At 42.0% G+C, this 16,072-nt stretch overlaps 1 protein-coding gene across 1 annotated transcript in view; it reads left to right on the forward strand.

Annotated features, from left to right (window-relative positions):
- Positions 1-647: 647 nt before the first annotated feature.
- The window catches only part of LOC122797018 (dynein axonemal heavy chain 5-like), a 547,965-nt gene continuing 532,540 nt past the window's right edge, over positions 648-16,072 (forward strand). The window contains exons 1-3 of the mRNA XM_044065787.1: positions 648-961; positions 9,717-9,813; positions 12,385-12,519. Of these exons, the coding sequence (XP_043921722.1) occupies positions 648-961; positions 9,717-9,813; positions 12,385-12,519 (546 nt within the window). The remainder of the gene's footprint in view (positions 962-9,716; positions 9,814-12,384; positions 12,520-16,072) is intronic.

Raw genomic sequence — 16,072 nt, forward strand, 5'->3', positions numbered from 1 at the left:
TCTTTATACTTGCTTCTTTCTATTGCAGTTATTGTAGTGATTGTAATTATTGTTAGCTGTTCTTGTTGCTAGTAGCTGGTTTACAAGATGTCTAAAGAATCTGCTAAGGAGTCGAGACAATCTGGTTTTTAAAAGTGCGATTCATGCACCCAGAAAATGTCTCTAATGGACAGACACACAAGTTGTGTGTATTATCTAGGAGCAGTTCATCTCCAGGACTCTTGCTCCATTTGTCAAGACTTTAGTGCATGTGTTTTACAGGAGAGGAAAAATAAACTTATTTTGAGAGGTTTGTTGAAAGGCCCTTTTGAAGAAGGTAATCAGGCCTCAAAATCAGATATTTCAAAAAAGTCTGCTTCGTCGGCTCCAGTGTCTGAGCCATCAAGCAGTCACAAGGATACAGTATCTTCGGAGCTGAAGGTTCTTGGTTCTGACCAATCTGGCACTCCCTCGGTTCCATCTGAGTCTTCGGAACCATTGCAGAGCTGAAAAAGGAGTCGGTCACCATCACTGGAGCCAAGACACTCGGTGCCGCAGTCTCCTTTATTACAGTCTGTGGCAGGTAGTCACAGGTCATTGACCCATTCCTCTTGATCCTCCAGATTATCGGACGATGATGTGGCGTGGATGTTGAAGAGGTTGCTGGGATGTGGGCCCTAGCAGAAATTCTTTCGAGCCCAGCCCATCAGATCGTGGAGCTGACCACTGTATCTCAGATACCATCTATTCCTCCTCGGACTCGGATGAGTTCAGAGCCAGAGTGTCAGGAAATCGTTGTGCTGGAACCAGCAGAGCCAGTGATCACCCACAATATCTCTGCTCCAACATCCGCTCTGATCTCGTCGATGCTATCTTCCATTGAGGAATCTGGGAGCCGACACTCCCTGGTTGGCTCCGGGAGGGTGAGAGTCGAATTGGACCCTTGTCAGAGCCGACTCTCTCACTTGGAGCTTCAGCGCAGGTGAGTTCGTCTCCCACATCAGCCTCTGAGCCATCCTCCTTGGCGCCAGGGAGATCTCCTTTTCCTTCGGGACTGGAGTCTCTCTCAACCCAGGATCGCAGTTCCTTCGAGGTGATGCGGAGCATGCTCTCCACTGAGTCTGCTCCACCTTCGGCTCCAGCCACTCTTCCCCCTAAAGGGCTGGCGTCTCCTCCATCAGCCCCAGAGTAGAGAGTCAGTGCCTCTGGAAACCCCAATGGGTGGAACCTCCTCTTCCGACACCTCCCCAGAACATCCCCCCGAGGAAGCCCCTCAGAAGAAACAGTGCAAGAGGAAGCACATAGACTCCCCCCAGTCTGTCACTTCTGATACTGACTTAGAGGATTCAGAAAGGTCTGCATGGCCACCCTCTGAGGATGTCTCTTTTTCAGACATCCTTGAGATCTTTAAGTAGAGGGGCAGCTGGAAATCCCTCTCCCCTTCTGAGGATGTTGGTATACCTGGAGGCATTTAGCTCTTGCCCCCCCCACCTCTTGGGTGCCCCCACCCTTTGACATGCTTCTGGGTGTTGTGATTTGGAAGGTGTGGGACTCTCCGGAGTCAGTGGACCCTGTTCCGAGGAGGCCAAATAAATTCATTATGGCCCCAGAGGATAGACAATATTTAACAAAGGGAGTTCCAGTAGATGCGATAGTGGCAGCTGCCAAAGAGAAGGAGTTAGCTGAAACCTCTGCATCTGTCCATCCACTGAACAAGGAGTCTCGTACGATGGACAGATATGGGAAGCGTATATTCTCCTCAGCAGCCTTTACCTTATGGTCGCTGAATTACTTATCATATTTCACCCAACTCCTGAGGGATCTCCTGAAAGACCTGGGAGATACCCTACAAGGTGCTACAGCCCAGGGTTTATCGGATAAGATAAATTCACAGCTTTCGACCTTAACTTCTATTACAAACTCCTCCATGCTCCTCTTTTCCTACACAGCTGATGGAGCAAGCAGGGCAGCAGGCACAGGATTAGCTCTTAGGAGACATTCCTGGATGCGCCTTTGGGAGTTTGCTGAACCCTTCAGATCTTACTTTATTGGCACCCCTTTTGATGGCTCATCCTTGTTCGGGCTGAAAGTAAAAAAGACTCTCACCAGGAGCCGGCAAGGATCTGCCATTGAAGTGCATTTTTCCACCCCTACCAGACCTTATCCTAAAGGTCAAAAGAGCGGAAAAATGTGGTTCTGGAAGTCCAAAGGAGCCTTGCCAGATGCTCGTGGTGATCCTTCCCCCAGGGCAGAGGGGGGAATAATGATTGGAGATGCCATCCATGTGGCGGGGGGGGGGCGCAGAACCAGGGTGACAGAGATACGTTTTCTGTTCGATCTTTCCAGCGCTCCTGAAGGGAGGCCCAACTATCCACCTCTGGAGGCAGTCTGGGGAAGAATATCTCTGTACCCAGAAGCCTGGCTGAAATTGACTCAAGACAAATGGGTATAGTCCATTATATCCAGGGGATAGAGCATTCCTTTCCACTGTCGACCTCGCCCATCAAAGTCTATCCCAGACATTCCACCAGGTCAAAGGGATCAAGCAACCCTAGAAATTCAAAGGTTGCTAGAAAAAAAAGTAATCTAAGAAGTCCCCACAGACCAGATTGGATCCAGAATTTACCCAAGGTTCTTTTTAGTTCCAAAAAATACAGGGGACTGGAGACCAATACTGGATTTCAGCAGATTAAACCAGTTGGTAAAGAGGGCAAAGTTCCGGATGGTAACACTGCAATCTATACTCCTTTTTCTGGGACAAGACATTTGGATGTGCTCTTTAGATCTTCAGGGTGCATACTACCACATAAAGATGGACAGGTGCTCCAGAAGATTTCTACACTTCTGGCTGGGGGCCAGTCATTACCAGTTCAGAGCTCTGCCCTTTGGCCTCATTGCAGCCCCTAGAGTGTTCACCAAATGCATGGCAGTAGTCATGGCTCATCTGAGATGTCAAGGGTTCCAGATGTTATCATATTTAGATGACTGGCTCCTGACTGCCACCACCAAGCACCTACTAATCAGAGTCAGGAACTCCACCATCCATCTCTGCTCAGAACTAGGCATTACTATAAATAACAGAAAAATCTGCCTTGTTGTCATCACAGTGTAGTACCTTTATAGGTGCAGATTTAAACACAAATGATATGGTAGCAAAACTGTCTCGAGAGAATACAAATGCTACGCAGTCAAGTATCAATCCTACTCAAAAAGAAAAAGGTACAAGTAAAATTCATCCTCAAGGTCATAGGCTCAATGGCAGCAGCGATTAACACTAGTCCCACTGGCACAACTACACATGTGGATATTACAGTGGCTGCTCTTCACTGAATAGTCCATACAGGAGTTGCCCATGTCTCACAAGATTCTCATTACGGATGGCCGCAAGAGAGACCTACTATGGTGGCTTCAGTCCACTCGGGTAACAATGGGCTGACCATTTGTACTTCCCCACCCTGTCACTACAGTAACCACGGATGCATCCCAGATGGGGGGGCATTATCTGGGACAGACTGACCAAGGGGTTTGAGAAGATCATGAGTACCATTTGCACATCAATGCCCTAGAGATGAGGGCGGTGCTTCTGGTGTTGCCAGCATTTCAGAACTCTCTTCCCATGGGGACTATTGCAATTCAGACAGATAATATGTCGGTGGTATGGTACATCAGCAAACAGGGGGGAAACCAGATCCTATCCCCTGTGTCGAGAGGCCCAGAGAGTTTGGCAATGGGTAATTTTTTTTCTCAGCTCTTTCTGACAGCAACACACATCCCGGGAAAATCCAATGTAATAGCAGACAGGCAGAGCAATTCCCATGCCTCACGAGTGGTCCCTGAATCAGGAAGTTGTGAATCAAATTTTTTGCAAATGGGGCCAGCCTTGCTGCGACCTTTTTGCCACTCCATTCAGTGCCAAATGCAGAAACTACTTTGCCCTCATTTCCCCTCCAGGAGAGTCACCGAGGGATGCACTCATCCACGACTGGCCCCTGGGACTTCTTTTTTCCCCCATTTCCATTGATTCTGAAGGTTATTCAGAAAGCCAAATCGTTGAGTCGCAGGTTAATTCTCATTACTCCTTATTGGCCTTGTCAGATTTGGTTCCCCTTCATTTGGCCCCACCTTCAGGAGGACTTGTGGATCCTGGACCCAGTGCTGGATCTTCTGATGCATCAGTCAGGAATGATCCATCCTGCTCTTCAGAGCCTCAAGCTGATGGCTTGGTTACGCCATTTCCAGTCTTAGCCAGGCTTCCAGAATTATCCCCTGCAGTACGTCACATTCTGGTTTCCTCACACAAAAAGATGACTAGGAAACTTTACACAAGCAAATGGGAGAGGTTCTCTTGTTGGGCAGACAAAAAACATATAGATCCCTTTACAGCCCCTATACCTTCAATTTTGGAATTTCTAACAGAAGTCTTTAATCAAAGAGCAGTGGTGGCCACTATTTGAGTACAATTAGTTGCTATATCAAATTATAATGTGGGAGAACTTGGAGCAAAGCTTTCCTCAGGGGTACCTTTATATTAAGACCACCCTTAAGAGAACCTCCTCCCCCATGGGATATAAATTTAGTATTATCATCTCTGATCCTTTCTCCCTTCGAACCAGCATCCTCTTGTTCATTAACATTTTTATCTTGGAAAACATTCTTTCTAACAGCAATTACTTCAGCTAGGAGAGTTTCAGAGTTGCAAGCTTTGTCTATCCATCCTCCCTATTTGATTTTCCACAAAGATAGAGTTTTCCTCAGAACAAATCCTTCCTTCTTACCAAAAGTTTGTTCTGAAACAAATTTAAACCAATCTATAGAATTGCCTGTGTTTTTTCCTAGCTAGGGCAACAAGGCAGAATATAAGCTTCACCAATTGGATGTGCATAGACAGTTGCGTTTGTACTTGCACAAGACTAAAGATATCAGAAAGTCAGATCACTTGTTTGTTTCCTATGCAGAAAACAAAAAAGGCTTGGCAGTCTTAAAAGTTACTTTGTCCAAATGAGACCATCACCTATGTCTATAATTCTCACAATAAAGAACCGCCAGGGAAAGTAAAAGGACATTCAACTAGAGTGGTGTCTGCTTCCAATGCCTTTCAGTGTAGACTTCCATTAGATTCAATTTGTGCTGCTGCTACATGGGTTAATCCTTACACCTTTATCTCTCATTACAAAGTAGATGTGGCCTCCCGGAACAGGGCATCCTTTGGTTCCACTGTCCTGAAGAGTTTATTCCCTTGAGCCACCCAAGAAAATGGTGCTGGGGGCTCTGTCCCAACCAGCAAGAATGAAGGCGAGGTAGGACAACATAACATAAAGAAGTTATGTACTCGCCATAATGTTCCACGTTTGTTGTCCAGTATCTTGTCTTCATTCTTGCATCCCACCCATCCATCCCCCCTCCTGGAGGATCTAGAGGACTTTACAATTGGCAAATATGGTCTGATTCCCTTCTTGCCTCTTTACCTTCATAACTATATATTTCATAGTTGTTTCCTTTCTGTATGTTAGCATACTCTCGGGAGTTCTGTCTCAAATGAGATCTGGGGAACAGCCGCTAAGCATCATGGGATAGGTTGTAGCTTCAAGCTAGTTGAAGCTCTCAAGGTTTGGTGTGCAGCTGAGTTGGAGCCGAGGTTCAGCTCCGAACCCAACCAGCAAGAATGAAGGCGAGATACTGGATAACAAACATGGAACGTTATGGTGAGTACGTAATTTCTTTTTATATGCTTTTCTAGTAAATTCATTGAAGTATTTAGACTGCTAGGAAATCTTTCTCTCATTTTCGTCAAATAATTTAAAACTTTATTTTTTTTTCTGAGCTATTTACCCTTGAACCTTTCAGTTTTACATTTCCCTCAGCAAACAATCCTCAGAACTCTTAATATCAGTTGCCTGCACCTGTATTCAGCTTATCTCCATGGAAACACAAGAACAGACTGCACAACTGCCATCTGCTACAGACTTCTAAACTCACAGTGAACATTTATTTGCTAAAGAAAAAAAACAAGCTAATATTTCATATGCAAGATACTCAACCCTTCTCATTATATTCACCTCGTTTTTAGATTAAGCTAAGGGCATTAATCTAGACATTCACAGATGCAAAAGTAAGAGAAAACATCTCAGCTGTACATATGTTCTAATCAATGCACTTTTACACCCCATCCCCCACTCCAACAGCCCAAGATTACAGCATATTAACTTAAACATTCTCTTGTCCAGCCTTCCTTTTCTTTTTACACTGTAATGCCTACATTTCTTAAAGCTAAAAAAGTACTTGCTTGCTTTAGTCTTAATCACATGACATGCAAGAATGACTGAAAAGGCTAACCCTCGCCTCATCATTTTAGATACTCCTGACTACAGACTACACATATCTGCTTTACTATATAACATGCAGTTTATATCAAATGTTTCATACAAATACTATTAAGAACAAACATTTTTTACTTACACTTACTTTTATTTCCCTTTTACTGGTCTTATAAACATTAATGATATGAAATGGGTATATGCTTTTCAGTACAGTCACAAGTTTAACAAAGTCAGCAGTAGTGTACCTTTCTCAGCCACTTTTTCTTGTAATGATGATAGTCTCACATTTATTCACTAATGTTATTGTCGCTGGCCTCCTTCCTGTACATCCCCGTCTACTCACACCAGACTGTCGTTCAAGACCAAGGTACTTTTTTCTGTGTCTCAATAGTTTCCTTTAGAAAATTGGTTTCACTTGGAAAGTCTCTCAATGAGCTTTATTTTCTGAAGAATGCAAAGTGGTCCCCCTCTGCTTGATGGCTCACATTCCATTGGACATACTTTTGCATTTCCTCCTTTCCCTGTTCTACTTCAAAAAATGATCTTGATCCTCTAGGAAAAAAATATACTGAAGACAGCTGGATACAGCAGCTTGCATCTCACATCTGTCTCTTGGGATTCCGCGATTGCTGGGATAAATTTGCTTCCCTTCTGCCTAGTGTACAGTGAATAATAATTTTCCACAAACATTCTACTCTTCACTTTTAATACTTTGTCCTTTGGGCACACTTTTGACAAGATCATCTCTTTCTGCTGGCATGATTGCATCTTTACTAATACTGGTTTTGGCTGCTTTTTCATGGCCAGGTTTGGAGCATACACTCAGTTTGCCCTTTCATTTAATAAATCCTTCTGTGGAATACAAGTCCAGTTGCTTATCTGTGGTTTCATAAAATTAATACAGTATGTTCCTTCCAGTTTCTCTGGTACAGCAGAAAATCTCAGGTTTTCTGTGTGCTTTCTGTCGTCTAACTTTACCATTTTTAGAAATAGGTGGTTAGGATCATATGTTCATAGGAGGTTACTAGGCTAATAGCCCTAGGGCCTTTGCAAGCCTAGCCGTGTAAAAACCTAGTACCCATATTGACCATATTTAGATGGTTGTTTTTAGCAGAGAGATTCTGTGATCAGCACCGACTGCCCCTGTTCATGAGGGAGATAGGCGCCACCCGCGGGATGAATTTATGGTCACCCATCCAGTTGTCAAGGTTGCACTTGAATAGGGTCATTGAGGAGCTTTGCTTCACATGGAGTGGGAGCTTATTTCAGAGTAGCGGTAATCGCTGGGAGATGCATCTCTCTCTCTCCAGCATGTTCTGTTAATGTCACAGGCTAGGTTGAGATCCCTGGAGTGAGTTATTCTTGTCCCATTTGATTTGTGGATGTGCAACAGTTCCATTAGGGCATGGTCTAAGACTGCTCTGTATGCCAGGCACAGGTCTCTAGTCATCAGCCTGTAAGATACAGAGTATAGCGACAGGGCTTTCAGTCTTTCCATGTATGTCATGTTTTGGAGGCCCTGGATTCTCTTGATAAGAAACCTCTGTTGTCTCTCCGGTTGCTGCAGGTGTCTGGTGAGGTACATACAGAAAGGAGCATTGTACTCAAGTTAGTGGTCTGATTAGGGATGAGTACAGTGGGAGCTATAACCTCTTTCTTCGTTTTGACTTCTGATTTTTGTAGTTTTATCAGTTCATCTGAATAGCTGCTTAAAGCTTCTTCCAGCCTTTTGATATTTGGGTTGATATACACCTTCAGTGGTTCATTTATTTTAATTAGCTGTGAGTAAATTTGATTTATGTTTCCTCTAAATTACTGGAAGTCATCTCTTTTACCAAAGATTGAGCTTTAACTACTTTTTGCCGAACAGCTGCAGGATTCTTCACAGTCAGTGTTTTCTCTTCATCTTTTGTAGTTGATTTTCTTTCAGGCTCTGTAAGTTTCTTCTTTGCTGGCATCCAGGCATTTTACTTACTAGCCAGTAACTGAATTGTACTAAAGCTGGCAAAATAAATAGCCCTTGTTTCTCAGTTTCTTTTTTCACACTGGAAGAACTAAGTCAGGCAGTTGTTCAGTGTGCAGCCCTTACTGTGATAACACCCACTAGGGGCTAAATGGCAACTTTTATAAATATTGTTGTCTCCATAGTGTACAGCCTTTACACTGCCTTTGTGTTGTTCCCTTTGCTTAATTCCACATTTGCTGATATACCATCATATAGGCTGGAGTTGAATTATTTTAATTGCTGCTGGAGGAGAGCTGAGTAGCAGATTCACTGGCATTTTTACAGCCAACAAAATTGGAGTTCATTTAGAGTTTTGTGAGCTTTAACCAGGAAGTTAATTATCACTTTGAACTCTAGTTTTTTACAGTAGAGTTTTTCATAGTTGTCCTGGTTTGTTGTACTGGTTGGTGAACTATGGTTTAGGTACTTGATTATCTAGATTTTGTTACTTCAGCCTTGTGACAGTTTTTTTTTTTTTTTTTGTGGTTGTAGATTTAAACAAATCAATTGTCCTTGTTTTGTAAGGTACTTAAGATTCTAGCATTGAACTTTCCTTATAGTTAGGGTCATATATATCTCCCTGGTGGTAGGGACCACCACTGTAACCTGACTGTGATCATTATTGGTACTGCTCCTTCTGGACTCGACCCAGTAGTAAGGGATTTGGGAACACGCATAGACAGCAATCTGGCCTTTGACCATGTGGCTAAAATAGTAAGACAGCTGGAATGCCCACAGAGGTTTCTCACCAGGAAAAATCAGGGCATGAATATCCTATCCTACACTGATTACCTAAAGGCTTTGTCTCTGTATTCATTCTCCTATAGACTGCTGAGAGGGGGATCTTTGACTTATGGTGCTTCCTCAGAAGTAGACCTGATGGATCTGTTGCACATGCGCAAAACAAACTGCACCAGAAACACTAGATCTAGGCATGTGAACTGGGCTTGTGACATAAGCCGAACATACTGGACAGACAGGTATATGTCCCAAAGGATCCCTCACTGTGGAATAGGCTCCCCTTCCATGTAAAAGAGTTTGTCCCTGACACTGTTCAAATGAAATTTTGACAACTGGATGGGGAAATTGTAAATTTATCCGAGGTCTGGCTCCCATGTCCCATATGGACAGAGGTCGTTAATATGAAAAATATTATCCTAACACACACACATCCCTTAGTTAATTTCCTGCTAATATGCTGTAACTTTCTTGCAAAGAAGCTGTTTCTGTTATAGATAACATTTTTATCTTGAATATAAGCTCAACCCTGTCCAGAGAATACCACAGCAAGATTGGAAACCTTTCTGTTTTACTTGATGTTCTTTTTTTCTGTGATACAATTTATTTCTGAAGTATAATATAAAGGTAAAACAAATGCATGTTAAGTTTTTGAATTTATATTTGACTCTTTCTAGAGCAAGAAAAAGTAGGAGATTTACCTTTAAATACAGAGGAGAGCGTTTAATCAATGTCTTTCCTTTAGAGCTCAAGCATGTACCCCTAGATCTTATGGTAGGGACAAAGGATTCGACAGCAGAAGTGGGTAGCCCGAGCAGTAGAACACTGGTCATTTCACTGCTGCTGTTGCTTCACATATAGGTGTGCCTTCTAAATGACTTATTGCATGTCCCTATCTAGCTGCAGCAGGTATACAGTGCACCTTCCACCTTTTACATACCTTTCTGTGCCATCATCCTGTAAAATATTTTGTGGGGGTAAAATTATAGTCTGTGTATGATTGGAAAGAAATTTCAGCAGACTTTTGGGCTTGAAGTATTTTGGAGTAAAGCTCCAAGAACTCTTCTTCTTATCCCTTCATCAGAGTATTCCAAGGGTTTCCAAGTCATTTGTGAGAAACGTCAGACTGACCTTCCACATAATGTTAAAAAAGAGGGCTAAAGAAAGGGTTACCTTTCCATGCATGGTGGACAGGGTATTAATGTTGTTCAATGTACCGAAGAAGGCAGATCAATGGAGACCAATCTGAGGCAGTTTCCCTACTGTGTTCACTCTCTAATTGGATAAGTGTTATTTCCCCAGTCACATTTAATGAAGTTATGTTTCCACCAATGTGTTTCTATTGTATTTAAGTTTACCATGAACTTTCCATCACTCAGAGAAGAAGCAAGACATATTTGTTCTATAATTTTGCACATTGTTCTTTGTCTGAGGTGCCATGGCCTCAGAGGTGGAATAATGAAGTGGGATGTGGAAAAAAGTATCATTTTATCATAGTGTAGTTTGTTAGATGCTGTCTTGTTTTGTTTTTTCCTGGAGTCCTGTTTCCATTGGGTATTTATTTATTCTTTTTTACTCCCTTTCCCTGATTTTGACAGCTGTTTCCATTCCCCACATAAGTCTACCAGTTCACCAATCTACCCCCAGTCCAATGCCCAAATTTAAGCCGTGGGCCAGTGAGTATCTTAAGGATGACATGGGGGGTTGTTGATGTCCAACATCAAAATGTTTTTTTTTATTATTATTTTTGACTTAGCCCTGTTACTTCCCTCTCCCTTCTCTTGTGCAAGACCTGTAGTGCATACAAGGGGTGAGTGTGCAATGGAGGCATGCAGTGTATCACCCCCTCCCCACCAGTACAACAGCTCAGCCATGTTGTCACCATATCCTCTTTTTGGACAATGCTGCCCATTGTGCTGTCCCCAGCTATCACCAAGGATTGTCACAGGATTGCAGGAAATGCCCACAGATTGGCTCTCTCTCCTAGGTAAGGTGACACCTGTCCTTCCCTGCTGCTCCATTAGTCACCCGAGCCTCTAATCAAACTCAGGTTGGCTGGGATGCAGTGAGGTCTTTCATTCCTTTACACCACTAGAATGGCTTCCTTTGGTTGTTAGATGTCTTTGTCTTAAAAGATTTAGCTGTCTATGCTCTGTGGCGAAGTTACCCTAGGTTTGTCAAACCTGAACACTCCTTAGAAATGGAAATTCGGGAATGGTAATTCTACTGGCCATCTTATTATATTTGATTGAAGATACATGGATGACTATAATATTTTTATTTTATTTTATAACAATCTTTCAGTTATTTTGTCAATAATGTTTTTGCATATCTAGGCATTATTCTCAAATGCTCACATCATTTAATGTATTTTGTTTGTAGTTTACTGCTCTGTGTGGATTTTAGATACTTTATGTAAATTTTATTGCTTTATAAATCGTAGTTATTATTTTCTTGGTTTTTATCATGTTGATATGATCTAGCTAAATTATAAAATGCTTAGGATGTAAATTATTGATACCCATAGACTAAACATAGACCTGTGATGCCATATACAGGGGAAACTTAATTAAAATAATTGTTCGCTGGAATGAAATGGACTGTTTTTCACTCCTTTATCTGTTTTATTCATTTGAAAATTCACTTGAATTGTTCTATTTTTATAAGTATGTTATAGGTTCATAGGTTCATAAGTATGTTATTGATTATCTGTAAAGGCAATGACATGTAGAAGCAAAGAAACTGTGAAATCAGCTTTTCTTTTCATTTTAGTTCGTACTTATGCACGACTAAGTTATAGTTGAGTAAATGCTTCTCAAGTGTTATGTGGTAGTTTCTGCAATGAACCTTATTGGAGGACTCCAGGGACTGCAGTTTATGAATCCCTCACATCTGATGCAGATGTTGCCTCTTATGTCATTCTTACATCAGGTGTAAATGCCATCCCGGAGAATTTTGGTTCAGAGAGAACTCCGTTCCCCAGACTGTGCATACCTCTTCTGCAAAACGTAGGGCATGCAGATTACCCATAGGCATATGGGGCAGCTGGAGTTGTTAAGCTAAGACTTCACTGATGTTGGAAAAGGACTTGGTGGAGTATACTGCTTTTAACTGCCCAAGATGTAGTTTTATTTGAAAAGCTATCCTAGCCTAAGATTATGGTTGAGTGGATTTTAATAAAAATATGTAAACCTATATTCAGTTTGTAAAAAAGGGGCTACATTTAGCAATTTTACTCACATACTCCAAGATTTATATTATGTTTGATTCTGTGCAGTTCATGCATTGGGAATACCTGAATTAATTGTGACATTTACCTTAAATGAGGTTTTGTTGTTTACACAGCAAAAACTGAAAGAGGAGCGAGAAGCAAAGCGGTCCCAGTTAGATGCCAGACATGACTACATCCTGGGAATTGTAGCTTCCTCTCTTGGGCTGGACAGTGCTGAGGTTGAAGATGCCATTTTGGATGGAAGTCAGGTATGTGAGTGACCTCTTTTGTACTTTACATTATAAACAGCAAAGAACATTGACATAATATTAATGGCTGAGATGTAGCTTTTTAGTATCATTACTGTTATCCCAATTTAATAGATTGAGTCCAATTTCTGTAGCGTCAAAAAAAAAAAATCACCACTTTTAAAGGATATGGTTTTGTTGAGAATATGCTACAAGAGGATGCTTATTTGAATTATTGCACATTTTTCTAGTCTGAAGACATTAACTTGGATTCATAAACATATTGTTGATTTGCAGTAAAAAAATGTATACTAGTGCCATACACACCTCTGTTTACCTGCACAAGTCCAGATAACTGGATATGTATATAAACAAGATGCCACACCATCTTCTACAATTCACAAATGCTTGAACTACAGAGTATACCAAGTGAGAGGGACATGATTTTATGATAGTCATTTTACAGACTACATGCACCAAAGTAAAAAAGATGTCTCTGATGGTCTAATGACAGTGATGTACAAAGTAGAACATTGCTGAGCAGCATCATTAACATTCCAGCACAGAATAATACATAGAAATCAATCTTTTTTTTTTTTTTTAATCTCTCAGCAAACCTGGCTGGTGGCTTCATTACCTTTACAAAATTTCACCTTCATTTTTGTTCTACTGGGGAGAGAGAGCTCAACATTCCTAAGGCAGGCAAAGGACTTGGTTCATTTGTTCTTGCCTGGGGGACATGACTCTTCAGCCATTTCATTCCTCATGTGGTGAGTGTCATGTAGTAGGGAGTGGACTAACTTCCAAGTCCAGTGAGGATACCTACCATCACTTATGGCAACTTTGTGAGCTACTCAGCTGCTGCAGCTGGCCTCATTGAGCTTGAAGCCATACACTCTTTGGGCTGTATGGATATGCACATAGATAGCTTGTGCTCACAGGCTTGTGCACCAGGGGTGCAGTGCTCCTTCTTACTGTCAGAATGGGAGAGCTGGTAGCAGATGCTCACTGTCATCTTTCTCCTCCTCTGCCAGCTTTTACAGAAACATGAGTCACTAACTGAACTTGGTTTCACTTGAATAGTAGTTGGGGCTTTATTCCTCAATGCCATAGAGCTGGCAATGCCTAGAAATCTTTATACAAAACAATTAAAGGTAATAGGGCTCATATCACCAGTGATTTGCTTACAGCAACACAGAGAACAACATAAGCTACTGAGTTACCCACATACTGCTGTATCAGGGGTCCTTCCAGTGGGAACAGCATCAGTACAAGATCCCATGCTTTGCATTATATGCAGATGAAGGCTTCTTAATTGTCATAGTACAAAAGGCAGGTATAATTGAGTTATGAATTACAATTGTGTTATGAATTCTAGCCAGCCATGATAGTAGAGTTTGAAAAACCCATGATGCTCCACTATCTATCTGTGCCAGGACACCTGGCTGTAGCTGTCATAGAGTTATCAAACCACATATCACTAAGAAAGCTATAGATATTTCCTGTGTCCAGTTGAGTGAGCTTGGTGGAGACATTTATATAACTCTCTGACACCTATAAACTATAGAGGTTTGATTAAAGCAATTGCAGCTCTGATAGTTACTAAACCATGCTAAATGTCTTACAGGCAAAGTTTTATGGCCATCTATATTAGCAGATTGATGTGTCTTTGTGTGCAGTTACTGCTGCTTCCTGATGTGTAGTGGACTTAATGCACATTGCTATCTTTGCATAGTATATCAGGGAGTGCAGTTAACAGATTATAGGGTAACACAATACAGGGCAAGCTACATGAGTGCCATCTGTTTATGAATCACGCTCCTGTTTGAAGCACATACTATGTCCAGTGCAAACAATATGCTTAAGAGACTGTACACTGTTGTGTAAATCCTCTAGCCCATTTTGAGCGATATTTGTCAGGCAGATTAAAATGCTGCTAGTAATCTGAAATAGATTCTGCTCTGAGTGGTTATGTTGAATGAAGGGATTCTTGTCATTATCTATTGTGTAAGAGTACACCTTGCTGCATTTTAAAATGTATCAGTCCATGTAAAATGTGCATCTTTTCGCACACCACCAAATTTTTAGCCTTAGTCACTGAAATGAGTATTTATTTGCATTTGCCATTTCATTTGGTGGATTTTCATCTTTGGTAATTTTTGATATGTTGGCACATTTAAGTAGCTGTATCACTTGTTTTTGAAAATAAATGCACTTTTTTCATTTTTTTTCCCTTTTTTGCATTTTGCCCTCATGCCTGCTGACCATCAGGCCTCTGCCCCCTGTCAGACTTGTGCCCAATTTTTCCCTTTTGCTAGGTATTTCAGCATAGGGGCAGAACCCATCTTGAGGGGCCATTATCCAAGCAAGCAATGAGTGTGGCTTGTGCACTCACTGGCGTCATGATTTAGTATAGACTCTAATCCCTCCCCTGAGTGGTCATGTGCCCTCATGCCTGCTGACCATCAGGCCTCTGCCCCCTGTCAGACTTGTGCCCATTTTTTCCCTTTTGCTAGATATTTCAGCATAGGGGCAGAACCCATCTTGAGGGGCCATTATCCAGGCAAGCAATGAGTGTGGCTTGTGCACTCACTGGCGTCATGATTTAGTATAGACTCTAATCCCTCCCCTGAGTGGTCATGTGCAACCTGCATCACCACTGGGGTAACTATGCTTCCCCCTATGGGAGTGCACACTCCTGTTAACCCATGATGAAGGATACCACATCCATGACATGGTGGCCAAATGCCTGTACCAGGCTCATCCCTGCCCCTTCTTTAATGGACTGTTGCAGTGGACAGCCCCTATATGCCCCTTTCCTCCAAGGATAAGCACTCTCATTCTCCCCACTCCAGGTCCAGCAGCTGTCATCTTGACCATATTTAGGACTTTATCCCTATATACCAGTGGAGCAAACAGCTGGGCATACGTCCGCGAAAGTGCTTTTTACCAAAAAAGCACTTTTGCGTAAGTATGCCTGCAGCTAGAGGGAGTCGTAGGGGAATGACTGTTGCGGAGATCGTACTACGGTGCGGATAAGGGAATATTCCCTTTTCTTCACTGTAATGCGATCTCGGAGTGAGAATATTAAAGTAGGGGGATGTGGGGGGCACAGGGGGGCTTACATAACAGTAGATTTATTTATTTATTTATTTTTAGTGCACTTTAATGAAAGCGCTTTTTTGGTGAAAGCACTTTTGTCAAAGTGTGTTCGGTGATTGTGGATTCGGACTATTAAACTTTCGTTCAATAGTCCTAGATCCATATATATATATATATATATATATATATGTATAGGGTCTATATTAGAACATCGAAGTTTCACAACTTTAAATGCTCTAATATCGACCCCTGAAAATAGCGAAGCTGCGGAACACCGAATTTCTTCCTAGGGAAGGAATTTGGTTGGCCGTTCCTGTGGCTTCGCTATGTTCAGCACTGTGGTGGAAAGTTACTGGTCGGGATCAGGTAAGTGTGCGATTGTGTGGATGTGAGGGTTAGGGTGCAGGGTAGGTGAGTTAGGGTTAGGGCGTGGGTCAGGTAAGTGCACGATTGTGTGGATGTGAGGGTTAGG

This window comes from Protopterus annectens, chromosome 3.part0, assembly GCF_019279795.1.
Source record: "Protopterus annectens isolate FY-2018-M chromosome 3.part0, PAN1.0, whole genome shotgun sequence".
Classification (NCBI taxonomy): Eukaryota; Metazoa; Chordata; order Ceratodontiformes; family Protopteridae; genus Protopterus; species Protopterus annectens.